General features: G+C 40.3%; 1 protein-coding gene across 1 annotated transcript in view; it reads right to left on the bottom strand.

Moving 5' to 3' along the window:
• Window positions 1–233: 233 nt before the first annotated feature.
• LOC138157734 (caspase recruitment domain-containing protein 8-like) overlaps window positions 234–13,054 on the bottom strand; it is a 57,123-nt gene continuing 44,302 nt past the window's right edge. The window contains exons 16-17 of the mRNA XM_069083486.1: window positions 5,408–5,677; window positions 234–1,809 (exon numbers count right to left, since the gene is read on the bottom strand). Of these exons, the coding sequence (XP_068939587.1) occupies window positions 1,796–1,809; window positions 5,408–5,677 (284 nt within the window). The 3' untranslated portion in view covers window positions 234–1,795. The remainder of the gene's footprint in view (window positions 1,810–5,407; window positions 5,678–13,054) is intronic.

The following is a 13,054-nucleotide window of genomic DNA, read 5'->3' on the forward strand; positions in this document are numbered from 1 at the left end:
TATGTGCCAATAAAATCACAAATCTCAACAAGGCTTATTATCTGAGGGTTAGGAAAGTGAAGTGATTTTGCTCACTGTCATTGACCTTGTCTCTCCAGACTCCAAATCTGTCTCCCTCTAAGTGTACCTCATACTGTTTCTCATTGATAACAGAGCAGAATAGGAGAGGACACCACAAGACACCAATGCATCTGATCAACACAAAAATATATGGAAAGGAAGAGACAAACACCTCTATACATAAGCAGATTTATTTTTTTCCCTCTACATCCACTGACAAAAAGAAGCTGATAAAAATGGTGGAAATTATTACATTATCTCATTCTGCAAAGGCTCATTGAAATCAAAATTTTATTTATAAAAAAATTATTTATAAAAAAACTCAAAATAAAAATTAAACTAAGCCCATTTACATGGTTTAAAAAGCCTACTCTCCCCTACCCCCACCCTTGTTTTCTATGCTACATCACATATAAAAAAGAAACTCATCAAGATTCTGGATGGATTCCTGAATATTAAAAATAAGCCTGACCCATAGGCAAGAAGTGTTCTTTTGAACAAGCAAGATTGTTATCTTTAATAGTGTGTTAAACACTGTAGGTCAAAACTGTACTTCACTTCTATTGAGGTCCTTTTGACTTTGGCCTTCACTTTTCCCAGTTCTATTCAGACCAAAGACCTCCTCGTCATTCCTGCTTCTCATACATGACTGTAGATTGCACAATTCTTCAAGACAGTCAACATTTCAATCCCCACCCCCCAAATAAACCAGATTCAGGGGATTTACAATAATGGCATATAAAAGAATAAATCAATAACCAAAGAGAACCAATGTGGCCCTATAATTCCTTGGGGAAAGTCTTCCACAAGAAGAGATAACAGTTTTTCCTTGGCTCTGCTCTGAGGGCTCAGCATCTTGCCCCTGGCAAGGCAGGAATGTCAGTTTGAAAGTGAAATAATTGTAGTGGTTGGCTCACATGCACACCCATTGGAAATGTAAAGCCTGGAATTCTTTGACAGCAGAAGATCATGTTTTCAGTCTGTATTCATCACCTTGCATTGTCATGAAAGAAGAAGGAAATTCTGTTCCTTTCCACTCACCCTGAGTAAGGGTGAACACAATTCAACAACTGAAAGAAAGTGGGTTATGTGCCATCCACTCAATCCCAAGGCACAGCCCTGGGATGGATGAAGATGAAGTCCCACAGGAAAAGCACACTCACCCCAGGAGTGGCAGGAATCCCAGGGCAAACAAGAGAGTGTGTGTGCTGGTGTGCATGCGTGTGTCAGATTCTGTATTAAATAACAGAAGGAAGGTGCGTTCTTTACTAATGCCAATAGGAAAGCTAACTGAAATGAACACAAAGAGCACGGCGACCACCTTCAGCTAAACAGGCTTCAGATGCCCCATGCAGATTCCCTAAGAAAAATGATCAAATTTCACCTGCAGCTAAAAGGTCAACATTGTTCAAGCACCATGGAAGATCTAAGCAATGCTACATTGACTTCGGGAAAGAAGGGAGAGAGAGAGAGAGAAAGAGGAAGAATGTTCTCAACATTCAGGCTCTTCCCTCCTCCCCTGCTCTCCTCTAGCTTTCTGGCCCAGTTTATCTCCCATTCTTCCTCAGCTTTATTTGACCTGGAAAACCTGGTTGTCCCTGAAATTCCACAATAGCTTTGCTGCTGGCTTGTCATCTCAAAGCTTCATCAACTAGTGGTTACTTGGAATGGTCTGAACTCTTTAGAAAGGTTCTTAAGGTTTCCATTTTTGTAGGTGCTCTCCCAAGACTGGCATCTACTCCATGAAACCTGTGAGAAAAGAAAGACACATTCATGTGAATGCAATGAAATCTAACTGTGCCATTACATTGTGAGTTCCTTGAGGGCAGGGACTGTCTTCTGCCTCTGTGGTATCCAAAGCACTTAGCACAGTGTGTGGCCCATAGTAGATGCTTAAATGTTTATTGATTGATTGCCTAAAAGAAGTGGTAAATATAAGGAATTTATTAAACTACCATTAGGCTTTGTGTTTTTGTTGTTTAGTCATTTCAGTGAGTCGTGCCTGACTCTGACCCCGATTGGAGTTTTCTTGCCAAGATACTGAAGCCATTTCCTTCTCCAGATCATTTTACAGGTGAGGAAACTGAGGTAAATAGGGGTTAAGCAACTTGCCCAAGATGAATAAACAGAACCAGGCAAAAATATATATGATAACTACAACAATATAAATGAAAAGAAGAACAAAAGGAAGTCAAACCCTGAGTGACTGGGAAGAGGCCGATTTCCCATGCCCTTCCTTCCTGCACCATGTCTCCTTCCTCTCTGCAGAGAGGTGTAATCATACGGGGATACCACAATGCATATAGCAGAAGTGTTCACAGTATTGGTTAATTTTGCCCACCAATTTTTATTAGCTACAAGGGAAGGCTGGAGGCTGCTGGGAATACACTGCGCTTGCAATGCCAGATCAGCCCAGGGAGCTTCCCACAAAGAACCTCCCCTACTGGCACACTGTGATGGGAAATTACGTGACATGCTTTGAGGATCCATGGCCTCCCAGACAGTCCTCTACCTGCCATTAAGGCTCCTTATACCATGCCATTCCAAACTTCTTGCTATCTCCTCCTTCTCCATACCTTCTGTAACCCACTGATATCTGCTTACTCATTGTTCTTTGCTAATGACACTATGTCCCCTACCTCCTTGTATTTGTCCCCACTGACACCGATTCTGAAAGGTTCTCCTTCCTCATCTCTCCCTCTTGACATCCCTGGGTTCTTCCAGGATTCAGTTTAAGGGTTTTTTCTTCTGGAAGCTTCCCCCCTTATCTCTAAGCTCACCTCCCATTTACTCTCCATCACTCTTTATTTACATGTTTCTCCCATTCGCATGGAAGCCTCCTGAAGGCAGGGATTGTTTTTGTGGTTTTACCCCTCTGTATCTTCAGTGCTTCACCCTAGTGCTTAGATACATGTTGATTGATTAATTGATGAACTGATTATTTCAGAAGTGCCTAGTGTTCTGGACCCCTTACGTAGACAGTCCACTGAAGCCTATGGACCCCTCCTCAGAATCATGTTTTAAATGTATAAAATAAAATGTGAGAAAAATCAATTATATAGAAATGCAATATATCAAGATACAAAAGAAGTTCTTGCCCTCCCCACCCTGCCCCACCCCCACTCTAGCCTCGGTGTGATCCACGGCAAGGAATAGCTTCTTGGTGCTCCACATAAGTTATTAACTTGCAGAAGAGACAGAGATAAATCCCTCTATTCAAAGATGACCCTGCACTGAAGAACCCACTGGAAGAAATTTTAAAAAGGACAAAATGAGGTACATACACACACCTACAAAATCAGGTTTGAATGGGTGTCTTTTGGAGGAAAATCTATTCAAAATCTATTCAAAATTTCATATCAAATCCATCCTCTTGGTTTATGATGGGAAAGGCTTCTACCTTCCCCAAGCTCCATCACTACCAGGCTATTCTCAATCTATTTGGTGCCCAAGGATGAAATAACAAAATGATGGACCAGACGGCACTAATTTCATCCATCCTACCAAAGATAAAGGAAATTAAAGAAGGGGCAACATGGCGCCCACCACACAGCCCTGAAACATTTGTTTGGTTTCCTAATGTGACTCAAAAAATCCTAAGTGAGGGGAGGAACACTTTGTGGTCTGTCTTGATCTCAAAGAGTAATGAATCTCAATTTTTTTGCTCTATGTCATATAAATGACCTAGGGAAAATATGATGAATCTATCATTGGAAACCAAAGGTAGGAGATCTTTTTTGTTATCTTAGACTACTTGGGCAGCTAGTCTGGAGAAACCTATGGACATCTTCTCAGAGTAATATTTTTTAATACTTACCATGGTTAGAAACCATGATATTGACTTAGAATTTATACATATGTGTACATGCATGTGTGCATGCACTTGTACGTGTATATATGTAATGTTTTTTGAAACCCTGGTTAAAAAGCTTTGGTTGAGGGTCAGGGGACCAGGGGTTGATGCCTGATGCTACTGATGGCACCCTGCCACATTATATTATCATTTTCCCCCTTTTTTCTCCTTTCTTTCTATAGTTAGAAAAAAGCTAAACAAAGAAAATTCATTTATGAAATAAATGCTATGTTTCCTAATTTCACAAATATCTACCCTGCAAATAAAACACACACTGACTGTGTGGCTGTCCAGCACCATCTAATGCAGCAGCTTCTATAGCAACAATTATCATTTGGAAGCCCCTGATCCTTCTAGAATTGACAAGGAGCCCATTTGTCAGGGGCTGGTAAAAAAGACAGCATATTGATCTCAGTTAGAAGCTGAAAAAGAATGAGCAGGATCCAGGACACTGACATGAGTTCTGAAACACTCTGTGCTAGAAACAAGCTTGCATTCGTCTTATTAACATGATTATTATGGTTATTATCTTTATGGGTAATAAAGATAATACTTTATTATAGGAAATTTGAATATAGGAAAATTGAAAAAGATTGTATCAATAAAGAACAACTTTTTTTGCATTTTGAAGTTTGTTACAACATTGTAATAAATTCTTTAGTGGAATAAATGATGAGCTGATACACAGATGAATGAATAAAGAGAACATGTATTAAGCCTTTACTCTGGGGTTACAAATATAAGCAAAAAAAAAGACAGTCTCTACCCTCAAGGAGCTTCACATTCTAATAGAAGAAGGCAAGGCTGATAGAGAGGTCCTGAGAGTGAGGGGTAGTCCCAAGAATGAAGTAAGCATTGCTTGGGAGCCTCATGAAATGGTGGTCCAGATTGGGAACTCACCAATCAGCAGAGAGGGCCAACGCCAGAGGCATCTTCCGAAAGAGAAAATGGTGGGCAGGGTGAGGGATATTTTTAATGAAAAAGGGAAGAGGATGGAGCTGTATAAAGTTTAGAAATCAACATCATAATCTGCAGACCAGAGGAATTAGGAAGATGTAATCAACACAAATACGTATATGTGTGTGTATGTATATGTATGTATAAATATATGCATGTACATAACCCAGCAGTACATGGTGTCCTTCAGAATCAGTAAAAAGAGGTCACATCTTTGACTAAAGCACAGTTATCCGTTTCCACATTACAACTTGCCCCAACATGGTTTTGATATATCAAAGGTATCAAACGGAAATTTAGGGGAGTTTTGAGGAAGCCACAGATGACACAGAAAAGTATAGAAACTTAGAAATCCATAAAATCTATATATAGTATTGTATAATATCAACATTTTATCTTTTACTACTATAATAATTCAGACTTCTTCTCTGGTACAAATGGTGGGCCAAAAAATGTTGCGCGGATTTTCTAGATCACTAGGGAACCATGTCCCTAACCCCTGTGATGTGGAAGGGATAGTTGTAATTGCCCACATACCTTTCAGGGTATCATGGATCTCAATGGAAGCATCACTTTCCAGGCAGTTGTACAGATTCTTGGCTGTTGCATTCTTCCGTTCCTTCTCCTGCCATTTCTTCAGCATTCTGAACTTACAAACTGTAATGTCTTCACAGTTTTCCTGAATGGAGTCAATCTCGGCAATTTCTAATCCCAAGTTGGCAATGCCAAGTTGAATCCACTCTTTCCCAAATTTCCTAGCAAGAGTCATCAGTTGCTTATCTGATAGTGTCTCCTTCTTCATGGGATCTAAAAACAGAGGAGACTTTTAGCAATTGGTTCTGACTCTAGTCTGATCGCTTATAACCATTTATAATTAAACAGACTCCCCTAAAGTCAGAAAATAAATATCTACTAAGTGTCTATCATGTGCCAGGCACTGTGCCAAGTGCCAGGGATACAAAGAAAATCAAAAGTCAGTGCCTGCCCTCAAGGAGCTTACAGTCTAATGCACAGGCTCCCAAAGTGGGTGACACCGTCCCCTGGGGGGGAACTGAAATGATGGGGGGAAGAGGGGATGGTAGTAGCCTTGAGTGCAATTGGGGAACATTGAATAAAAATAAGGGGGCAGTGTAAGGAAAGAAGAAAATTTTTAAAAACAGTGGGTACATGTTTCATCTGTTGTATAACAGAGTTAAAGTCATAGTGATTACATTATTTTCCAAATAAACATATGAACTGCAAGATCAGTAGTAAAGTCTGCCGACAGGTCTTAATAAGTAAGTATTGGCAGGTGAGCATGTTGCACACTATCGAGAAGTCCAGTATGCATTGGCAGAAATATGTGTATATAATAACTTGTTTACAATACTACATTATATGGTTACATAACACAATATTGCATCATTAAAATTTCAATGCAGGAATTTTTAATTTTTTAACCCCACAATTTTACAATAAATTGTTACATTTAAGATGTGTAATTTTTTTTTTAATTTATTTTAAATTTTTTTGAAATGACACAAATTTCAAAAAAACTGCTAAAGGGATAAAGAAAGTACATTCCCAGGGAGGGGGAACTGAGTAATTTTTTTTTAAAGGGGGAAGTAGACCAAATAAGTTTGGGAACCTCTGGTCTAATAGATGAAATAACATGCAAACAAGATATAAACAAGATAAATAGGAAATAATCAAGAGAGGGAAAACTCTAGCATTAAAAAGGATTGGGAAAGAAAGCTGTCAAATGCTGTCATTGTGCTACAGTGCGAAAAACAACAGAATGGGCTGGATGACCATTTTCTTGCCCTCGGTTTCCTCATATGCACCCACTTCATAATGTTACTGTGAGGATAAAACAAGATAACTGGATAGAAACTGCTTTGCAAACTGCACTAGATAAATGTTGGCTGGTATTTTCTAGACTTTACAGAACCTTGGCTTGCCAACCTGTATGTTGAAGTAATAGGAAGTTAGAAGAATGGAGTGAAAGCTGACAGATCATCCATTTTACAGTCAAGGAAACTGAGGTCCAGCAACACTAAATGACTTGCCCAAGGCAATCAATGAATAAAAATAAGTACCTACTACGTGCCACAGGTACTCTGCAAAATTCTGGGGATACAAAAAGAGGCAGAAGACTGCCCATCCTCAAGGAGCTTACAGTCTAATAGGGGAGACAACAAGCAAACAAAGATTTACAAAGCAAGCTCTATACAGAATAAATAGAAAGTAATTAACAGAGGGAAAGCACTGGGATCAAGAGGGGTTAGGGAAGGCTTCCTGCAGAAAATGGAATTTTAGTTAGAACTTAAAAGAAGCTAGGAAGGTTAGTAGGCAGAGCAGAGGAGGGGGAGAGTTCCCGACATGTGAGAAGGCCAGTGAGAATGACCAGAGCTGATAATATAATAAAAATGACAATCCTACCTAAATGATTTTACATATTCAGTGCCATGCCAATTAAACTACCAAAAAAAATTATTTTACAGAACTAGAAAAAATAATAACAAAATTCATCTGATAGAACAAAAGGTCCAGAATATCAAGGGATTTAATGAAAATAAATGCAAGGGGAGGTGGCCTAGCCATATTAGACCTAAAATTGTATTATAAAGTAGCAATCATCAAAACTACTTGGTACTGGCTAAAAAAGAGAGTGATGGACCAGTGGAATAGGTTAGGCATATAAGACGCAGTAGTAAATAAGTACAGTAACCTACTATTTGATAAACCCAAAGACTCCAGATTCTGGGATAAGAACTCACTATTTGACAAAAACTGCCAGGAAAACTGGAAAACAGTGTGGAAGAAACTAGGCATAGACTAAAATCTTACTCCATATACCAAGCTAAGATTAAAATGGGTACACAATTTAGACATGAAAGGTGAAAGTATAAGCACATTAGGAGAGCAAGGAATAGTTTACCTGTCAGATCTGTGGAGAAGTGATGAACTTATGAACAAACAAGAGATAGAGAACATTATGAAATGTAAAATGGATAATTTGAATACATTAAATTAAAAAGGTTTTGCACAAAGACAATGCAACCTAGAAGAGAAACAGAAAGCTGGGAAACAATTTTTACAGCCAATGTCTCTTGATAAAGGCATCATTTCTAAACTATATAGAGAACTGAGTCAAATTCATAAGAATACAAGTCATTCTCCAATTGCTAAATAGTCAAAAGATATGAACAGGCAGTTTTCAGATGAAAAAATTAAAGTTATCAACATTCATGTGAAAAAATACTCTAAACCACTATTGATTAGAGAAATGCAAATTAAAACAACTCTGAGGTACCAAATTACACCTATCAGATTGGCTAACATGACAAAACAGGAAAATAAGTGTTGGAGAAGATGTGGGAAAATTGGAACACTAATGCATTGTTGGTAGAGTTATAAACTGATCCACTCATTCTGGAGAACAATTTGGAACTGTGCCCAAAGAGCTATGAAACTGTGTATATCCTTTGATACAACAATACCACTACTTGGTGTGAATCTCAAAAAGATCATAAAAAAGGGGAAAGGACCCACATGTACAAAAATATTTATAGCCACTCTTTTTGTGGTGGCAAAGAATTGGAAACTGAGGGGATGTCCATCAATTAGGGAATGGCAGAACATGGTATATGAATGTAATGGAATACTACTGTTCCATAAGAAATGATAAAAAGATGGATTTCAGAAAAACCTGGAAAGACTTACATAAACTGATGCTGAGTGAAGTGAGCAGAACCAGGAGAAAACCGTACACAGTAACAGCAACATTGTACAATGACTGACTTTGTTAGACTTAGCTCTTCTGAGTAAGACACTGCTCTAAGACAATTCCAAAAGACTCATGGTAGAAAATACTATCCACATCCAGAGAAAGAACTATGGAGTGTGAATGCAGATCAAATCATATTATTTTCTCTCTTTTTTTTCTCATGGTTTTTCCCTTTTGCTCTGATTATTTTTCCACAACATGACTAATGTGGAAATATGGGGAGTGGGGGAAAAGGATGGCCAGAGCTGAAAGATGGAGCTGTTTGTTTGTGGAACGGCCTAGAGGCCAATCAGTGCCACTGGATTAGAGTGTAGAGGGGGGAGTAAGGGGTAAGAAAACTGGAAAGGTAGAAGAGGCCAGGTTATAAAGGGCTTTGAATGCCAACCAGAGCATTTTGTAGTTGATCCTAAAGGCAATATGGAGCCACTGGAGTTTACTGAGTATGATACAGCATGATCAGACTGCACTTTAGGAAATATACTTTAGTGGTTGAATGAAGGATGAATTGAAAGGGGGAGAGACTTGAGGCAGGCAGACCTCCCCCCAGTTGCTGTTACATAGTCTCAGGGATGGGGAACCTGTGGCCTTAGGGTCACATGTGGCCCTCTAGGTCCTCAAGTGCAGCCCTTTGATTCAATCCAAACTTCACAAAGTAAAGAAAGTTTGGATTCAGCCAAAGGATTTGTTCTGTGAAGTTTGGATGCAGTCAAGGACCTAGAGGGCCACATGTGACCTTGAGGTTGCAGGTTCCACACCCCTGATCTAGGTAATGAGGGTCTGCACCAGAATGGGGGCAGGTGAGGAGAGAAGGGTCCATACTGGGGAGATGCTGCAGAGGTGAAATCTACAAGAAATGGTTCAAAGGTGAAATCAACAAGAGATGCTGCAGAGGTGAAATCTACAAGCTGCAGAGGTGAAATCAACAAGAGATGCTGCAGAAGTGAAATATACAAGAGATGCTGCAGAGGTGAAATCTATAAGCTACAGAGGTGAAATCTACAAGAGATGCAACAGAGGTGAAATCTACAAGAGATGGTTCAAGGGTGAAATCAAGAAGAGATGCTGCAGAGGTGAAATCTACAAGCTACAGAGGTGAAATCTTTAAGCTGCAGAGGTGAAATTGACAAGAGAAACTACAGAGGTGAAGTCATCAGGCTGGGACATTGGGGACAGCTTGGGTATGGAGGAGGAGGAGGCCAGTATAACTCCTAGGTTGGGAGGCTGAGGGACTTCAAGGTTGATGTTGCCCTCTATAGTAATAGGGAAGTGGGAGGGGGTAGGGAGATGGGGAAGGGGTAGAATTAGAAAGGAAAATAATGAGTTGCTTTTAAAAAAATATTGCATTTAAGATGGTTACTGGAATCTGGTTTGAGATGTTTGAGAAGCAGCTGAAGTTGTAAGACTGGAGGTCAGCAGAGAAAACTGGAGCTGGAAAGGAAGACTGGAGGATCATCATCACAGAGATGATGATTAAATCCATGGGAGCTGATGAGATCAGCAAGTAAAATACTATAGAGGTAGACGAGAAGAGGGCCCAGGACAGAACCCTGAGGGATACCTATTGATAGAAGGCATGATCTGGAAGATGTAGCAAAGGGGACAGAGTAAGAGTGGTCAGAGAGATAGGAGAACCTGGAGAGAGGGACATCCCAAAGACCTAGAGAAAAGAGAGCACCAAGGAGAAGAGAATGATCAATAGAGAGGTCAAGGAGGAGGACAGAGAAAAGGGGCAGGCTGAGGGTCCACCTCCAGGCTCTCCGAGTCTTCCCGTGACTGTAAAATAAAATCACGATGAAAACAAAACCCCCAAGCTCTCCAGTGATGATGATAATCAACAAAATCATTCTTTCCATTTGCACTGGATTACTAGATTAGGGAAAAATAAGAGTGAACTCAACACAAAAAGAAAACTCTCTACTATGTCCCTTTTTCCCCAAGCATGTCCAACTGCCTGCTGCTGCCTCTTTCTGGGTACCCTAGTCTTGTATGGAGGTATTGGCACTGCTGAGGATCAAGACACCCAAGTTCTTGTCTCCACTGGGTCATTAGCAAAACACATTTCCATGTTAAAAGAGGATCTTCTAAATATCAAAAAAAAAAAAAAAGAGGATCTTCTTGTGGAAGAATGTGAGGATTCACAGGAAAACAACTGTAACATTCTTTTTGTTGTTGTTTTTTCTTATTGGAGGGGGGAGGGGAGGGCAATTGGAGTTAAGTGACTTGCCCAAGGTCACACAGCTAGTTTTTGTGTTCAGTGTCCGAGGCCAGATTTGAACTCAGTTCCTCCTGATTCCAGGGCTGGTGCTCTATTCACTGCACCACCTAGCCACCCCAGTAACATTCTTTGTATTCCTGGAAGTAGTATTACTAACCTGGAAGAAAATAGAGATTTCCCAGAGATCTTGAAAGAATGACAAATTAAAATTAAATCTCAGGAGGCAGTATGGTCTAGTGAAAAGAGTCTTGCTCTGGAATCAGAGGACTTGGGTTCAAATGCTGCCTCTGATGGCTATTAGCTGTGTGATGGTGGAAAAGTCACTTAGCTTCCCTGAGACTCAGTTTTCCCATTTGTAAAATGAAGGGGTTGGGCTGGATGGCCACTAAGGCCTCTTCCAGCTCAAGATCTGGGATCCAATAAACTTGAAATAATATGACATAGTGGCCTACAAAGTGGGGAGAAGACTGGGGAAAAGGCTTTCAGAATAATAGCTCACATTTTAAGGTTTGTAGAGTGCTTTACAAACATTACGTGTTAAATATTATATAGTCTATGTTACATTTGCGCTACATATCAAGGCACCACACACAAGTTCTATAATGTGTTCTGTGTATATGGCGTGTTACATGTGTGTTATATGTCCTTGTGGTGTGTCACACATATGTGCTTGCTTTCCCACTTGACTATCACAACAATCCTGTGAGGTGGGTGCTATTAGTATTATCCACATGTTACAAATGAGGAAACAAGAGTCTCAGGGAAGATAAGTGACTTGCCCACGGTCACAGAAATAGAGAGAGCCTGAGGTAGAATTTGAACTTAGGTTTTCCCAGCTCCAGCTGCTAGGTGGCACAGTAGAGTGTTGGGCCTGGAGTCAGGAAGACTCATCTTTCTGAGTTCACATCTAGCCTCAGACACTTACTAGCTGTGTGACCCTGGACAAGTCACTTAACCCAGACTGCTTCACCACCACTCTCCCAGTTGTAGAACACTACTATTCTAAAAACTCCATGGTGAAGGAGGTAAACATCATCATAGCTTCCTTTCTTTCGGATACTCGGCTCCAGGAATCTTCCTTACTTTCACTAATATTCCCAGCATTGGCCACAGTGCCTGGCCCAGTGTATGTGCTAAATCAATGTTTGCTGACTTATAGCCAAAGGATATTTAGAATGTCGCTTTCCTTAAAACCCAAGTTCTAACCGGGGGACTCAAGGGAATCCACCTTCCTTGGGGCTGCAGCATGAAAAGGAAGCAAGATCGGACATTCCCTAGCACTGATCTCTTGCAGAAAACTATCCCCGAATGGAAACTGAAATTGGGAAGGAAGATGCCAGGCTTCCTCCTGCCTCTGATGGTCTGAAAAAATGCTCGATAACAGATGGCACAGTGCCCTCTAGTGGTTCCTTAATTCTCGTCAAGCAAACTCATTCTTCAACCTGGGGAATTTTCAAGAACGATTAAAACAGTATTAGTCCATAATGACCAAAGCTGGCCTACAAGAAGAGGTAGGAAAGTCTGCCTCACGTCCAAGCCTTTGCAGAAGCAGGGGCCGCTGCAGAGAACAAGACTGAGGCCAAGGGGGGGGGATGTTTGGGTTCATGCACCCTTTTTTCTTCTTTCTTCCTTTATATTTTATGATGAGGGCTAGCTCTTTGTGAGGGGTTGGGGGAAGAAGACAATAGAAAATATAGGTGATATCAAACCAAACTATATTAACAAAATTGATTCTAAATACTATTAGTGGAAAAATCATTTTCACTTCTACGTATGCATATAATGTCTACTTATAGAGACGTCTGAGCCAGGAAGACATAGAATCACATCCCACCTCATACACACCAATAGGCTGTGTGACCTTGGGCAAGTCTCTTTACCTGCTGGTTCTCTGCCTGTCTGTCTCTACCTGCCACCACCACCACACCACCCCCCATTAATAGAAAGAGATTCATTATGTGGGATCTGCCTCAACCAATGAAATCACAGGTTTGCACATAAAGGGATATACCTGAACAGAAATACACATACACTTAGACATGTACACACATGAATATACGTGTGCACACATACACATACAAGCGTCCCAAAAGTCTTAATGGAGTCTTAATTTTTAATTGCTTACAACTGCACTGAAGCATTTAGGACATAGAGTGTGTGTGTGTGTGTGTGTGTGTGTGTGTGTGTGTGTGTGTGTGTG

The sequence above is a fragment of the Petaurus breviceps genome, unplaced genomic scaffold (genome assembly GCF_028583685.1).
Source record: "Petaurus breviceps papuanus isolate PSGF00001 unplaced genomic scaffold, PetGlider_PUasm1.0 173, whole genome shotgun sequence".
Classification (NCBI taxonomy): Eukaryota; Metazoa; Chordata; class Mammalia; order Diprotodontia; family Petauridae; genus Petaurus; species Petaurus breviceps.